The sequence below is a fragment of the Calonectris borealis genome, chromosome W, assembly GCF_964195595.1.
Source record: "Calonectris borealis chromosome W, bCalBor7.hap1.2, whole genome shotgun sequence".
NCBI lineage: Eukaryota > Metazoa > Chordata > Aves > Procellariiformes > Procellariidae > Calonectris > Calonectris borealis.
In genome coordinates this window covers 21,257,822-21,275,373 of record NC_134351.1, presented here as the reverse complement: position 1 = coordinate 21,275,373, position 17,552 = coordinate 21,257,822, and the positions used below count along the sequence as shown (strand labels likewise).

The following is a 17,552-nucleotide window of genomic DNA, read 5'->3' as shown; positions in this document are numbered from 1 at the left end:
AGGAGTGTTGATCTGCTCAAGGGTAGGAAGGCTCTGCAGAGGGATCTGGACAGGCTGGATCGATGGGCCGAGGCCAACTGTATGAGATTCAACAAGGCCAAGTGCCGGGTCCTGCACTTGGGTCACAACAACCCCAGGCAACGCTACAGGCTTGGGGAAGAGTGGCTGGAAACCTGCCCGGCAGAGAAGGACCTGGGGGTGTTGGTCAACAGCTGGCTGAACATGAGCCGGCAGTGTGCCCAGGTGGCCAAGAAGGCCAATAGCATCCTGGCTTGTATCAGAAATAGTGTGGCCAGCAGGACTAGGGAAGTGATTGTCCCTTTGTACTCGGCACTGGTGAGGCCGCACCTCGAATACTGTGTTCTGTTTTGGGCCCCTCACTACAAGAAGGACATGGAGGTGCTGGAGCGTGTCCAGAGGAGGGCAACGAAGCTGGTGAAGGGCCTGGAGCACAAGCCTTATGAGGAGCGGCTGAGGGAACTGGGGTTGTTTAGCCTGGAGAAGAGGAGGCTGAGGGGAGACCTCATCGCGCTCTACAACTACCTGAAAGGAGGTTGTAGCGAGGTGGGTGTTGGTCTCTTCTCCCAAGTAACTAGCGATAGGACGAGAGGAAATGGCCTCAAGTTGTGCCAGGGGAGGTTTAGATTGGACATTAGGAAAAATTTCTTTACTGAAAGGGTTGTCAAGCCTTGGAACAGGCTGCCCAGGCAAGTGGTTGAGTCACCATCCCTGGAGGTATTTAAAAGATGTGTAGATGTGGCACTTAGGGACATGGTTTAGTGGTGGACTTGGCAGTGCTAGGTTTACGGTTGGACTCGATGATCTTAGAGGTCTTTTCCAACCTAAATGATTCTATAATTCAAACATACCCCCAAGTCACTGACTTCTGTATCATACTACCTACCATTTATTGTTTACACCCAGCATAATTAACTCTGATCTATTTGTGTGTGTGTCAACTTTCCACACTGACCTTCCCAGACCATTTGGTTAACTTATGTCTCAACTACAGCAGATCTCTAGTCCCTTCATGTCTGGCAGTATGTGTGCTCCAGACTTGGGAGTTTCTTTTTACCCAAGAAGCAATGACCCACTGAATAGGCAATACTTTTGCAGGCCTTTCAAAGCCACAGAACAGTGAACAACGGCTAAGACTGGGAATCCCTCTTAAACTATTCCCTCCCAGAACAGCACTTAGAGCCATTATTCAAGTTACTATCTTTGAGATAAATTCTGACTCTCCATGCTAGAGCACAATGAAACTCAGTCCATAGTGCCGATATTCCATTTCTCTTGCAGGTGAGTTCTTCTGAGTAACACATACAAGCCTCTTTTTAAGTTCAGCACAGAGATAATGGTCCTTTTCAAGGTGGAGGTGCTATCAAATGTAAAGTCAATTAAAGGATTATTTTTAATGAATTGCTTCAGTGCTTACCATCAAGAATTTGTGTGTGTAAATATATGTATTTTCAGGAATCCTGTATTTTACTGAAGTAAAACATGTATAAAAGGTGACATTTTCTGGATAAGACCATTTATTTTAACAAATAGATGAGTCTTTATGATGAACTGGAGGCTGCAACAGCTGCTCTCTTGGGCTTCGGCATGGTTCCCTCACGGAATCCATTCCTACAAGTAGAAATATGGTTACCACTTTTTCAAAGGATGGTTTCTGCTCCAGGTTATTTTCTAACAAGTAATGTTTTAGATCAAGTTCACCAGCTTTTTTCAGTTTCTCTCAGTAATGTACTGAAATCACTATGGAGTTCATACGTTCAGACATTTTTAATAAGAAACATCATTGACAACCTGTTTGGAATAAGCAGTATGGTTTTCTCTCTCTTCTGCTGAAGTAAATTTGACTTCTTCAAACAGGAAGATTTCAGTAACTGAGTAAACACTGCAAGACTGAATCAGATACAGCACACCCACTGAAGGCACTCCTTACTTTATGTTCCTACTAAGCAACTCAGCAAAAGATTTCACATTTGTTAGTACTGAAGCACAAGTCAATTTCTTACAGAAATCCTCTATGTCTCCAACCAGAGATTAAGACAGGCGTGACAAAAGAAGAGTCAGCCAGCCCCAAGCTTGCTTTTGGATACGACTTTTCTACTTCAGCAACACTTGGTGGAAATCAAGCTGCAGTTGCACATCATAAGGTATTTTCTGACTGCTGCTGGGAAAGACTGCGCTCACCAAAAAAACCCCAGATGAATGGATCCCTCAACTACACCTAGGTCCAGGACTTAAAAAAAGACTCCTACTTTTCACTATTAAATCCAATCTACATTTTTAGGAAAAGACTCTTGAATTGCTCGGTATTTTTCATCCAGCTTTCTGGTGTATTAGGCCAGAAGTTACAGAGCTCTGTTTTAGAACATGGAGGTCATACTAAAGAAATTCTTAATGAGTTTAACAGTACAGTACCTCTTAAGTACATCTCAAAGCTTTATAACACATTTTAGAAACCTGTAACTCAGAATCTGATGTTACAGTTACTTACTGCTAACTGAACTCCAAATTAGAGAGTGACTACTGAAGAATTTCAATCCTGAACTTTTTTTGTGGGCAAGAGGGGATTGGAACGCATTTCAAGAATTGTCTCTTACAAAACCCCACACTTCAGTGCAACCAGCAATTTCACTGACTCACAAATAGAGGCAATGCTACACAAAGCATACCTTTTCAAATGTGGGCATTTTACTACAATACCCTCTATGTTCTGTACTATCTACACTTAACAGAAACATCAGAGCTTGCTATACATCCTATGTATTAACAATGAGTGAGCTTTTTATAATTGGCAGCATATTCCTTTGAAGATATAAGGCATCATTTATTTCCACAATATATTTAAAAAGAAAGACCATACCACATTAAGTGTACTAAATAAGAGCGTTAACTTTGAATGACGAATTTTATAATTCAGTGAAATCCATGCAAGATTTCACATTACGCTAGTTTGTAATAAAATGTCATACCTGAATCGACGGTAGACCCTTTTCAGATGCCTCACGCGACCAGTACCAGTGGTGTTGCGTCTTTTAGCCTTTGCACTCCAGTTATCTAGAACACAGAAGTTACTGTTACCCAACTGCACCAAATAATTAGTTGCACACTATGTTTGAATAGCACAACTATTCAATCTGACAGAAGCAAAAGAAAAAAAATTATAAATTAAGTCAATTTCTATGCAGTAATACTGCATGTTAGCTGAAATATAGTTAAATCAGTGTTAATTTCAAAAAAGCTCCAAACACTACAAGATGACACAGTATTCTTCCTTGTTTGGAAAAAAGCCAGACTATTGAAGACGACAAAGAAACACAAGTTTTTAAACTCAAGTCTGTTACTTACACTTTCTCTTACGCTTAGCAGGGTAACCACATTTCCCACAGGTAGATTCCTGCAGATGGTATGCCTTGGACCCACACCGACGACACAAGGTGTGTGTCTTATTTCGTCGCTTACCAAATGACGATGTACCCTTCGTCTGAAAAACATTTCAAGACATTGCACATTGTAAATATCACTAGCACTTGCAAGTCACATAACTCAAAGCATAATAAGCTCCTCTAAAAAACACATGCAAATTCACAAAATCCAATAAACATGGCAGAGGCACACTGAACTCTGAAACACCAACTCAAGTTTCACCTATAGGTATCCTCCAGTTTTAGAAATCAGTTCCTTACACCTCTCTTCACCATTCCTACACCCCCACCCAGTGCTGAAATAAAACGAAGCCACCGAGTGGTTTCCTCGAACTCCCTTCTCATCTCCCCCAAACTCATCAGTGATAAACAGTAAACTGCTTTTTCCTGAGGAAAGGTATTTATTTCATGCAGATCAGCCGCACGCTCACCACAAGAGACTTTGGCAACCAAACCCCCTCTTGCTACGTTATCTGAAAGGCTGCCTCATCCCCGGGGAGAGGGCCGGCCCGGCCAGGCCCGCAGTAAGCACGGAGGAGACCCCGGAGGAGACCCCAGAGGCGCCCCGGCGGCAGCACGGCCCGGCCCCGCACCGCGGCCTCCCCACCCAGGACGAGACGCCCCGCGCTCCCACCCGGGCCAGGAGCGGCGCCCACCGCCAGGCCCTCAGGCTCAGGCCCCGGCCCCGCAGCGGCCTCCCCACAGCGCCGTCCCGCCACCGAGCCCGACCACAGCAGGGCGCAGGGCCGCCCCGCGCCCTAGACGAGGCCCGCGGCCCCGCAGAGCCCGGCGCAACAGCAGATGGTGGCGGATATCCCGAGCCCGGGCCCCAGCGCTCACCATCTTCTCCGGGCGCCAGCACCAAAGAGACCAGGACCCGCCCCACTTCCGCTATAGCCCGGTAAGCGCTTCCGGGTGCGCACCGGGAGTGTCCCGTTGGGCGCGGCGGAGGGGTTCGGTCCGGTGGCCCGGCTGGGGAGGCACGGAGCGGCAGAGAACGAGTGCTCTCCTTGGCTTGGCCTTGCCCCAGGTTGTGTCCCCTCCGTGTAGTGGCCCCTTCCCGCCAGGCCCGGCCTGCTGGGACAGACCGGGGTCCCCGAAAGCCCTGGTGTCCTGGGTGAGACCCTCGGGGGCCCGGGCCCCAAAAGCCCGGTTGTCCCCAGTGACGCTACCCCAAAACTGGTGCTTATTAGGGCGTCGCAATGTGTCCTAGGCCATGGTGCGACTGGTCCTGGAAATAATGACTAAGGGGTATCTATGTGTAAATATGTCTCTACCTGGTCAAGAAAATATTTAACACACCTAAGTTGCCTTACTGGCACATAATTTTTAACTCTAATGCGTCTTCTCTGCGATAGCGCCCATGCTGCTATTCACAAGTACCTACAGCTCCACTTCAGGCTGCAGAATCAAGTCCTAGCCCTATTTCCACGTTCAGTGAAAACTATTTTCATGACTGAAATTCAGGGACAGGGTATTCTTGGCTGTAATACATACTTCCAAAGTGAACTGCCTTAAAGAATAGGCAGCCCCTACTGCACGCTCTGCTTGTCCATGTTCCCCCTAGCCCCCCACATGCTACGTGACAGTCTGCCTGCAGTCTAAAGCATCACAATGGACATCATTAATGCAAAATTGTTTTTTATTCAGATGAACCATTTAAATTCTCACATGTCAGCCTATCACGCATCTTCAGTAGACTCACAATCTATAGGCAATTTTATCTTAGAAGAGTTAATTTTGGGGAAATAACATGTACAGAGAGAACTTGAAGAAATTTGTGTTTATCTTATCACCAGTTCAACACCTACTTGTCTCAAACGAAGTCAGAAATTGATGATAAAACCAATTTATTTAACCTTGATTGTAGAATTATATAACCTTGTCTAACAGCTCTTGATAAAAGTATGTATTTATCTGGCAGGCTAGATCTCATTCCTTCTGTTTCTGGTTTACTGAAGCTGACTAAAAATGCAGTTATTCCAAAATGCAGCTGTCTGGGCCTGCCACAAGCCAGCAAACTGCGAGGAACTCTTCCACGATGAACGTGTGGACAGTTGAACCCCTGTAACATGGAGCTCATTGTCCAGAAAAAGGCATCATCCCATGGCACAATCCCCAAAGCAATTAAGCCGTGTCTGACTGCTGCGTTTTCACTCCTGGACAAACCAGCCTTGTACAGTTGTCTCAATATTAATTTATCCTCACTTGTTTCCTGAGCGTGGCCTCCACTGAATTCCTTTGGCGCTGATTTATGTGCTGGGAGGCTTTTGACTTCTGCTAAGGTTGAGGGATCGGGCAAAAAGCCATTTTGACTTTAGCTGCATTGTTTCCAGATGCACAAATGTGTGGCCCAGGCTGTTCACTCAGCTCTTTCATTTTGATTGGCAATTTCTATCCCTGGAACAACACCTAAGGCAGAGGTCTTTGCTCATATTAATTTTACCTCACCTGAAAATCCAGGCATTTAGTCCATCCATGGTCCCGCTGTAGTTAAAGGAGAAAGATAAATGGTTCCAAAGGGTAAATCATCCCATCTTAAATTAGGTGTCTAAAGTAGGCTGGATAAATCATCCTTGGGAGGAACCCTTCTCCTTCCATTAATTCTAACAGAAGCCTAGACAGCCCCCTTAGGCTAGGCACATAGATGGCTGAAATTAGGTAAAATGAATTTTGCCCTGACTGACTTAATGAAAATATTTTTATAGCAATTCTATCTTCCTTGCCAAAAATCAAAAGAGAAAACTCAGTGTCCTATGGATGAAATGCCATACAGAAAAAAATCCCAATTAATTCAAAGTATGAATACATCCTACAGGCTGGACTGGGTCATATTTCTCCCAGCAACCTTGCTGTGTGTCTTTTAACTAGTGCCTCCTTTCCTCTTTCTTTCTCGTTAGATCTCAGAAATCTGGAAGATGCTGTGAAGACATTGGATAGATGCCATGGCAACAGCCTCCAAAGGAAGTATGTTGGTTTGCCTGCCTGCAAGGATATGCTGCCAGAGGAATTATTCTTGTCCTTTGTGGGATAAAAATAATCTTGTTCATTTACATGTCTTCAAACCTGTTAGGAAAGAAAGATTTTTTTTTTATATCATCATGCAATTGTCTTTAGTATTCAGGAGCACTGGATGCTTCTAGGGTAGGAAATGGACAGAGCTGTGGCTGATCCAGTACAATCCCAGGAGCTCTTAGCCCCCGTGCAGGTCGCGGGTGAGGATAGAGTTCACTGCCAATAGTGAACTCCAGCCTGCTCAAACCCACAGACTCATGTACTAGCAACTGCTGAATGGCATCAGCCTAAATTCAGCACTGGCTAATTCACCCTTCTGCTTCGATGCATAGGAAGTAGTCCAAACGATTTAGAAGGTGACACATCTGGATTTCAGGACCATTTCGATGTAGGAAACAGCAGTCTGTCACTGCAGCCTGTGTCTCATCGCAGCTTCCGCACAGCACTTTTGGTCCAGCCAGGTCCAGTGATGGGAGAAACTCTTTGTCATGCCAGCAAACACTGTGATCCTATTAAGCATCTAGATCAGGGTTTATTGAATACTGTTGTTGTCCCTCAAATAGGGTTCATTACCCGGTGTGCAATAAGCCAATCTCATACACAGAGCCGAGATATTTATTTATTTCATGTCTGCGCAGAGATGGGTGCTAGGTGGTAACTCCACAAAGCTAGCACACCAAAATACAAAACAAGTCCTTTTTTATATCTTAAAATCAGCTAACTACCGCCCATTCTACAAACAGATTGGTTATTATAATTTTCTCATTACCATTTTGCTTTGTCATTCTCAACATTCTCAACATTAACTACGCATGTTCAGTGGGTAAGGGGATTAATGTAGTAGGGGGAGATTTCAGCAATGGAGGTGTGGTTTTCATATTATAATTAGGATAGGTTAACTTAGGACATGATCTTTGAGGAACTTGGCACAATTTTTACAGTTTGAAAGACACTTCATTTATCTCAAGTTCATGCCTACTGGTCCATGACCATCCGTTTCCCATAGTATCTTAATTAAACATTTACAAGATTCAGCAGCTTCTTCATATAGTCTTACTGCATTTCCCCCCTTTGAGACTATAAAAGAGGAACTTTACAACAGTCAGTTACTCTTATATTAGTCTCATTCTTTCATAACTTGATCTCCCAATAGCGGAACAGCATTTCCAAAAACATTGTATGATTACATAAATGCATACAAAAATTAACACAGCAATCAACAAGACACTCAACAACTTTTTTACCCATAAGCTAAGATCTGGAATCCAAGAGGTTAACCATTTGAATGCTTCTTCAAACCCATAAGAAGTATTATCTTTTTGTATTTCATGTAGCACTTCTGTTTGTTTCCAGATCTCTTCCAAATCAGTGGAAATCCTACCACTTTGATCTACATATACACAACAACTGGTGTTCAGGATTGTACACACTCCTCCCTGGGATGTTAATACCATATCTAGGGCCATTCTATCTTGTAGAGTTATTTCTGCTAGTTCAGATACTTCTTCTTGTAGAGCCTTTGTGGCATCATAGGTCTCATTTCCAATCTTCTCTATTATAGCAGAGATGTTTACTATTGCTTTTTCTAATTCACTAACTCCCAACCATGGAACAAACAGTGCGAAAGAATGAAACCCCATCAGCCTAGTTATTAAAGGGTTTTTTACATTTCTTTTATTTCTTCGCAAATATGTACGTAACCACATTTTAGTTTCTAGCTTTTCAATCATGGTAATATTTGGGACTACTGCTCCCAATGTACAAATTCCTGACCAATTAGGTGGTAAGGCTTTACGAGCTTTATCCCCACAAATCCAATACCATCCCTTTCCTTTGGGCACAGGCCACTCGAATAGGGTTGAGCCTAGGTTCATCAAATTCAAAGTGTTATTACAACAAAAAAGTGTTATTACTACAAAACCAGCTGTTCCTAAATAAGATGCCTTCTCTATACCTCTTGGAGGGTTACATCTTTATACACAGGTACCATAATTTTGCCCAAGGGTTGGAACTTCGACCGTCAATTCTTGTTCCTGCAGATCTTGTGATCACACACCGCCAAATGTAGTGTTCATCCATAACGTGTTCCAGGATATGTTCGAGGGTAAGGGTATTTCTATCAATGGTACCCCTTTCTTACCATGTTCAGGGAAATGTGTACAAATCCAACAATCTGATTTGTTAGCGATTTGGATGGTTTTCTATAACAGATTGAAATGCAAACTCTTTTCCCATGGATTTCCTGATCCTTTACAAATAATCTCCACTAGGAACCAACAGAGGGATATCGCCCCCCTTGGTTCCCACATTTTTAGTACATATAACAAGATCAGTAGGACAAATAATATACAATGCCACAAAGTTAATCTTTCAGCACAATTTAGATCAAGATATCTCCTCGTGCAATTCATACACACGATAATTTTAGCTTTAGTTCTCCAGTTCTTTCAGAAATCCACTGTTGTGGTGGTGCTTTCTTTATGTGGGTATAATGTATCCATGAGCCTATACCCTTTACCTTTACTGCAGTATAAGTGGTAAGTAGAACCAAATATGGTCCTTTCCACTTCTCCTTAAAGGTTCATCCTTCCATGTGCGGATATAAACTTCATCTCCAGGCTGAAATTCATGTACTGGTGAATCTAGAGGTAAGGGGGCTCGTTGATTAAGAAACCTATGTAGGGAAGATAAAGTCTGCGACAAAGACAATAAATAATTTGTTATCACCTCTCCTCCTTTTACATGCATTTAGTCTCCTTTTCCTACAAGCAAAGTAGTACGGTATGGTTTCCCATATAATATTTCAAAGGGACTCACTCCTTCTCTGACTCTAGGAATAATTCGAATCCTCATTAACGCTATGGGTAATACATCTACCCATTTCATTGGTGTTTCTTGACACAATTATGAAATTTGTCTTTTTAGACTCTGATTCATCCTTTCTACTTTTCCGCTCGACTGGGGTCTCCAAGGCGTATGTAAATCCCATTGTATCTGCAGAAATTTAGTTACCCCTTGAACTATTTCTGCTATAAAGTGAGGCCCATTATCTGAGGATATCCCTTCCGGTATACCAAATATTGAAATCACCTCCTTGAGCAGAACTCTTAACTACTTCTCTAGCCTTGTTGGTACGACACGGGAAGGCTTCAGGCCACCCAGAAAAAGTATCTACTAAAACTAAGAGATACTTAAACTGATTACATTTTGGTAATTCAGAAAAGTCTATTTGCCAGTATTCCCCAGGGGAGTGACCTTTTATCTTTCCGACTGGAGGTTTCTTTTGAAATTTTGGATTGTTCGCACAACACCGTTGACATTGTCGTACAGTTATATCAGCTAATTTTTGCATTTTTGGTCCTATAGCATATCTTTTAACACTTGTGTCGTGGTTTAACCTGGCAGGCAGCCAAATACCACGCAGCCGCTCACTCACTCCCCCCCACCCCCTCAGCGGGACGGGGAGAGAATCGGAAGAGTAAGAGTGAGAAAAACTCGTGGGTTGAGATAAAGACAGTTTAATAGAACAGAAAAGGGAAAATAATAATGATAATGATAGAATATACAAAATGAGTGATGCACAATGCAATTGCTCACCACCTGCACTGACCGATAACCAAGTAGCGATCGGTACTTCCTGGATCACGCCTACCATTCATATACTGAGCATGACGTCACATGGTATGGAATACCCCATTGGCCAGCTGGGCTGGCTGTCCTGATTATGTTCCCTCCCATCTTGTGTACCTAGCTCAGTCAGTAGGCACGGGAGCTGTCCTTGGACTAGGAGGGCACTTAGCAACAACTGAAAACATCAGTGCGTTATCAACATTCTCCTCATACTAAATCCAAAACACAGCACTAGGAAGAAATTTAACCCTATCCCAGCCGAAACCAGGAGAGTATCCACCCCTTATTCTATACCATTTACGTCGTGCTTAGGTCTCACATTTTTTCGATACATTTCAATTAATCACCACTATCTTTCTTTTTATATATACATACATATATATATGCACACACAGATATCATTCCCTTACTCTATGGACTATCCCTCTAAAATGTCCATTGACTTCATTTAGTCCATGACTTTGGGCTCTATCTGTCATAACAGTCTTTCAGGGCTGGAGAGATGGTGTGTGGTGTTGGATTGTTGCATCCTGAAGCCAGTGTAAGGAACTGTGACATTTGTCAGTGAGTCCTGGCATTTGTCTCAAGGATTGCTTATCTAAGAAGAGCCGCTGCAAAGTGGGAGAAACTGAACTATAAAACACTTGTCTGCTTACCTAAGAACTATAAAACATCTGCCTCAAAGATAAGAGCAGCTGCAAGGCCACTGAGGCCTCCGGTTTGCAGGGGATGCGCTCTGAGCAAGACTCCGTGTTGTCTAGGAATGTGGCAACGTACCGTTGCCATGGAAACTGCAGCCCCCGAACAGGAATAAAGGGGACTGACAAGACGACCCCCGTGTTGATCGACCACTGCCAACCCCAGAGAGATTGCCCACCATGGACCCCAGAGCGACTGCTCACTACCGAAGAACTAAAAGACTTGGACTCTGAGACGTCGCGGATCCATGGTGGTGACTATTCTTGCAACTCTATCCCGAATGCTTGCTTGATTTCTATCTTTATTCTAATCTATCCTATCGCTACTAACTTTTACTTTTGATTATAGAATTTCTTTAGGACATACAGTATCACTACTAACTTTTACTTTTGATAATAAAAGTTTAAGACATACGGCATTTGACCTCGTTTGTGTCTTAATCTCGCTCTTGGGATCACATCGAAACCTCCCCCGATATTGGATCGGGACATTTAAATTGACGTCACGGACAGGATCTCTTGAGACGAGAGTGCCGTACTGTTTTACGTGAGACCTCTCAGGAAAGTAAGGGGTGTGGGACTGTGTTTGAAACTTACATGCTGCCTTCCTGAGACGACCGCTTCCCCGCTTTTACTGTTTTCCAAGATATGTGAGACCTCTCAGGAAAGTAAGGGGTGCAGGGCTGTGTTTGTAACTTACGTGCTGCCTTCCTGAGAAGACCGCTTCCCAGCTTTGTTTTGCAAATACATGAAACCTCTCAGGAGAGTGAAGGGGGGCGGGTTTGTGTTCGAAACTTGTGCGCTGCCTTCCCGAGACGACTGCTTCCCCGCTTTGTATAAAGATGAGTGATACTAAAACTGTCCCTTCGGGGAGAGAAGTTTTGTTTGAGTTTTTGGAGAAACATAATGCACGACCCTCTGTACCCGGAATAGACTGGGCTCAGGGAAATTGGTATAATTTGCAGAGTGTGGTTGATCGAACGAGTGCTTTGCAAAAGGATGCGAGAGTGAGATCTGGAAAAGGAAGTTTAGCCGCTGCTGTAGAGGCGAGGGAACGTTGTCGCATTGAGGAATCCCTAATTGTTGAATCCCTCCAAAACCTCGTTCGGTCCCTTCAGGGGCAAGTAGTGGAATTAAAGGAACAGCTTGAAGGAGAGAGAGTCCAGGTGAAACATCTGCAGATTGCTCTTAAGGAGCAACTCCTTGCGGGCACTGCCCACGAGGAAATACCCCCAAGATCGGAAATTGGTTATCCTTTTAACGACTTGCAGGCAGCGAGAGAAAAAGTAGAGAAATTAGAACCGCTCTCGCTGCGACCCTTGGTTAAGACTGAGTATATTTATGATGATGATCAGGATCAGTTCCCCCAGGTTACAACCAAGGAGGTCCCCTATACTGCCCCCGAGTTGGCAAAGTTAAAAAAGGATTTTGGCCGAACCCCTAGGGAGTCGGAGACGGAGTATGTGTGGAGAGTATCGTTATCTGGGGGGGGATCAGATTTTTTTAAGTGAAAAGGAGGCGGAGGGGTATTGGGGACCGGGAGTATTTTTAACTACCGGGAATTACCGCGCCCCTTGGTCTTTAACCCAGCGGGCAGCCTATTGGGCGGGGGGTTTGAACCCCTTGGAGAGGGGGCATCCCCTCGCAATCACGGGGACTGTTGATCAGTTGGTGGAAAGTGTGCAGAAGGCAGCTTGCTTGCAGATGATGTATGATCGGAAGTTGGAGCCGAGGCAGGAGTCCCCGATGATGATGCCTGTAGATCCTGAGCGAATGACTCCCCTTATAAGGGGACTCCCCGATTCCTTAAAGCCGATTGGTATACAATTACAGGGGAAAATACAGGCAGTGCCTCAGGGCGAAAGAGTTGCAGCTGCTTTAGAAGGACTTATACCCGATTGGCACTGCCGGTCCCGGGATAGGAAGATGTGGACTTGGGGGGAGGTCGCCCAAGAATTGATCAATTACGGGCGCAAGTATGGCCCTGTTAACCTTCCAGCCACTAAAACAGACTCTAGAGGCCTGAGGCGAGCTGAAGTAAAAATGGTTCCACGCCCTGGGGGTGATGGAAAAACACCCCTCGCTAAACCACCTGGAGGGAGGGACATCCCAAATAAGCGCAGCAGTCTGTGGGCAAAGGGGTGGCAAAAGGGGATCCCGCGTGACTTAATGGATGGATTGCCGACTGACAAGTTAGAAAAACTGGTGTCTGAATGGCCCGATAAATCGGCAGATAAAGACACGGGTTCTAAAAATACCACCCCGAGCGCATCTTCTTTAATTGACTTATCAGAAACAAATGTCCCCCGATATTCGGCGGAAAACTAGATCCTTCGCCCTCCAATGGTGATCGGGGGGGCGAAGGTTGGTTATATATCAGACGACTCACTGAAAATGGCCGGGGTGACTTACTAATTACAAGCTTTGTGGGGCCAAAACAAATCCCGGTCACATTTTTAGTAGATACTGGAGCTCAAATTTCAGCTATCAAAACAAAGGATGCTACTAACTGTGGGGTTAAATTTTCTAAACAGAGGCTGTTTGTAGCAGATGCATTTGGCAATGTTCAGCCACAGGCGTTAGCAACAGTCAACCTACGATTGCCGGGTGTCCTGGTTTCGGCTGGGATAGGGTTAAATTTCTTCCTAGTGCTGTGTTTTGGATTTAGTATGAGGAGAATGTTGATAACACACTGATGTTTTCAGTTGTTGCTAAGTGCCCTCCTAGTCCAAGGACAGCTCCCGTGCCTACTGACTGAGCTAGGTACACGAGATGGGAGGGAACATAATCAGGACAGCCAGCCCAGCTGGCTAATGGGGTATTCCATACCATGTGACGTCATGCTCAGTATATGAAGGGTAGGCGTGATCCAGGAAGTACCGATCGCTACTTGGTTATCGGTCAGCGCGGGTGGTGAGCAATTGCATTGTGCATCACTCATTTTGTATATTTTATCATTATCATTATTATTTTCCCTTTTTTTCCCTGTTCTATTAAACTGTCTTTATCTCAACCCATGAGTTTTTCTCACTCTTACCCTTCCGATTCTCTCCCCGTCCCGCTGGGGGTGGGGGGAGTGAGTGAGCGGCTGCGTGGTATTTGGCTGCCTGCCAGGTTAAACCACGACACCGGGAGAAGATATTGCCATCACGGTGGAAATGGTTGTGGGAGAATTCCCACTCAACCTCCTGGGACTTGATGTTCTGATAGGGAGAACCTGGATTGATAATAAAGGGAGACAGTGGTCGTTTGGCTCTCCAACAATAGACATTCGGCTGCTACAAGCCGCGCTGCCACTTCCCCCTTCAAAGCTTATGAATGTTAAGCCTTACCCGATACCCTTGGGGGCCAGAGAGGGAATAACGCCTGTGATAGAGGATTTAAAAGAACAGGGCATCGTGGTTCCGGCCCACTCCCCTTTTAATTCCCCAGTGTGGCCAGTACGAAAACCCAATGGCAAGTGGAGGCTGACCGTAGATTATCGCAGACTTAATGCAAACACTGGTCCATTGACAGCTGTGGTACCGAATATTGCTGAGCTTATAGCTACAATCTAGGAACGAGCCCACTTGATCATGGCGACAGTGGACGTTAAGGACATGTTTTTTATGGTCCCCCTACAACCTGAGGACCAAGATCGTTTTGCTTTTATTTGGGAAGGTCAGCAATTTACTTTCACCCGACTCCCGCAGGGATATAGGCACTCCCCCACGTTAGCCCACCATGCGCTGGCACAGGAGCTGGAAAGAGTTCAGGTAGAGAAGGGGGTCAGTATTTACCAATATATTGATGATATTCTTGTGGGAGGGGATAAGGTAGAAAGGGTTCAGACAACCCAAGATAATATAATTTCCCATCTGGAAAATTTGGGACTGAAGATTCCGCCTGAGAAAACACAAACACCCTTGAGTGAAGTAAAGTTTTTAGGGATCTGGTGGAAGGGAGGAATGATATGTATCCCACCTGACACCCTCTCCTCGCTAGATCAGATTAAAATGCCAGAGTCAAAAAAGGACTTACAGCATGTGCTGGGGCTGCTTGTGTTTTGGAGAAAACACATTCCTGATTTTTCAATTATTGCAAGACCCCTGCATGACTTGTTGCGAAAAGGGGCGCAGTGGGAATGGACTGAGCCCCATGAGGAGGCATTGCAGTTGCTGGTGTTTGAAGCAACTGCCCATCAAGCTCTGGGTCCTATTCACCCTACAGACCCAGTCCATATCGAATGGGGATTTGCCAAAACTGGGCTATCGATACATTTGTGGCAAAAGGGCCCCGAAGGACCCACTCGACCTATCGGATTCTATTCTCGCAGTTTTAAAGATGCTGAAAAAAGATATACGGCTTGGGAAAAGGGTTTGTTTGTGGTCAGTTTAGCCTTGAGAGAGGCCGAATGAACTATCCGACAACAACCAATAGTGCTCAGAGGCCCATTTAAAGTAATTAAAACAGTTTTGGCAGGTACTCCACCCCCTGACGGGGTGGCCCAGAGAGCCTCTGTGCGAAAATGGTATGCCCAGATAGAACATTACTGCGACATCTTCACGGTATCCGAGGGGGCCGTAAAGATGTTAACCATTCAGGAGGAGGCGGGCCCAGATAGGGAAACAAGTGAACTCCCTCCTGTAATACAAGTTGCCCCTCCATTTTCCGGGCAGTTGCAGAACGTTTGGTTTACTGATGCTTCTTCCAAACAGGAGGGAAAAACCTGGAAATATCGAGCTGTGGCACTCCGTGTAGACATCAATGAACAAATAATTACTGGAGGGGAAGGTAGTGCTCAAGTAGGGGAACTAATTGCAGTGTGGAGTGTTTTTCAACATGAGGCCCAATCTGTTTCTCCCTGTATATATTTATACTGATTCTTATGCTGTATTTAAAGGCTGCACGGAATGGCTTCCGTTTTGGGAACAGAACGAGTGGGAGGTCAATAGGATACCTGTGTGGCAGAAGGAGAAATGGCAAGAAATTCTAACTATTGCTAGGCAAGGAAAATTTGCAGTGGGCTGGGTGGCTTCACACCAACAAGATGGTACCCCTGCGAGCCAGTGGAATGGCAAAGCTGATGAACTAGCCCGACTGGCTCCCCTGCAGAACACCCAAATAGCAGAAGATTGGGAACGGTTGCTAGAGTGGCTACATGTAAAAAGGAAACACTCAGGAGCCAAGGACCTCTATTGCGAGGCCCAAGCCCGAGGCTGGCCAGTTACTAGGGAAAAATGTAAGACTTGTGTGTCTGCTTGTGAACAATGTCGTACCCGCTTAGAAAGACATCCCCTGGAGGATGACCCCCTGCACCTGAGGGAGGGGAAAGGGCTGTGGGAGACCTGGCAGGTGGACTATATCGGCCCTTTCCGGAAATCAGAAGGTAAACATTATGTGTTGGTTGGAGTAGAGATAGTGTCGGGGCTAGTCCAAGCCAGAGCATCTGCTAGAGCAACAGGGGAAAACACAGTGAAAGCTCTGAAGGGGTGGTTTGGCACCTTCCCCAAACCGCAATCGATTCAATCAGATAATGGTTCCCACTTTACTGCCAGAATAGTCCAAGACTGGGCAGCTCAGGAGGGAATTTCGTGGGTACATCACACTCCATATTACCCGCAGGCAAATGGGATTGTGGAAAGAACAAATGGCTTGTTGAAGCGCTTTCTTAAACCGCAGAAGACAGGATGGGCCAAACAACTATGGGATGCAGTGACTAGTGTCAATAGTCGTTGGGGTATAAATGGATGCCCGAAAATTACTGTGTTCTGTCCGGAGGCCCCAACCATTATGCCAGCCTCATATGGCCCTGATCATCCTAAAAATCCGTTGCATTTTCCGGGCCAACCAGTTTTGGTTGAACTCCCCACTGTGGGAACCGTACCCCTGGTACTGGAAACTCCAATGAACAAGTATGCCTGGAAGGCAAAAGACGCTCACGGGAAGGAACAAGATTAATGCAAGGTGGATTATTCCATCTTTCTAATGATAACCTGCCTCTGGTTCCTTAAAACGGACCGAGTTTGTTTTCCTTTCTTTTTCAGGTGGAGACTCCAAAGCCAGCCAGAAGGAATACATGAAGCTGCTGATTGTCTGCATGGTTTTGTTGGTGATTTCTTTGTTAATATTCATAGGGTGTCTGATATACCATCATAAACGATGTTTTGGTCGACCATTATCACTGTCTTTAGTATCTGGGGAAGCTCCTGCTCACTCCTTTCTGACTCATCATGGCAAAATGAATTTATTGTTCTAGGCCAACAAGTAGCTGATACCTTTAATCTTACCAATTGTTGGGTATGTGGAGGGCCATTTGGTCTAGAAAGATGGCCATGGACCTCCGTCCCCCTTTCTCCTAAATGGTTAGTGAGTAATTACAGTGAGACCAAAAATGATTCCTATTGGAGCGAGGACACACAGCCTTGGACGGTACAATACCCGGCCCGAGGTGAATATTGTCTAAATCGAACACAGGAGGGTGGTGTTTTTGTGGGAAATAGCAAATGTAATTGGACCTATACATATGGAAACCATTGCTTCATTGAGAGCTGTAAGACAGTGCTGAACTACAATAATGAACCTTTTGTACCTCGCGAGCTGGGATGGGTCTGGGTAAATGAGACCGGGCACTGGAAAATATTTCCTTCCTATTGGTCTCTGATCAATCATACAAAAATCATTACTGGTGCTGCTGAAAATTGTTCTTGGAGTGATGACACCGGTGCTTGGTCCTGTTCCATTTACAAGTGTCCCGGTTTCGGCTGGGATAGGGTTAAATTTCTTCCTAGTG

At 45.0% G+C, this 17,552-nt stretch overlaps 1 protein-coding gene and 1 non-coding gene across 2 annotated transcripts; both read right to left on the bottom strand.

Moving 5' to 3' along the window:
• Positions 1-1,517: 1,517 nt before the first annotated feature.
• Positions 1,518-4,369, bottom strand: LOC142074749 (large ribosomal subunit protein eL37-like). Its single transcript, XM_075135611.1, has 4 exons — positions 4,278-4,369; positions 3,361-3,496; positions 2,985-3,069; positions 1,518-1,629 (listed from the first exon to the last, which is right to left on the bottom strand). Exons 1-4 carry the CDS (start codon positions 4,278-4,280, stop codon positions 1,560-1,562), a joined length of 294 nt encoding a protein of 97 aa, XP_074991712.1. The 5' UTR covers positions 4,281-4,369; the 3' UTR covers positions 1,518-1,559.
• LOC142075144 (small nucleolar RNA SNORD72) lies at positions 1,731-1,811 on the bottom strand. The gene has a single exon (XR_012670803.1). It is a non-coding gene; the product is annotated as a small nucleolar RNA SNORD72 (small nucleolar RNA).
• Positions 4,370-17,552: the final 13,183 nt, after the last annotated feature.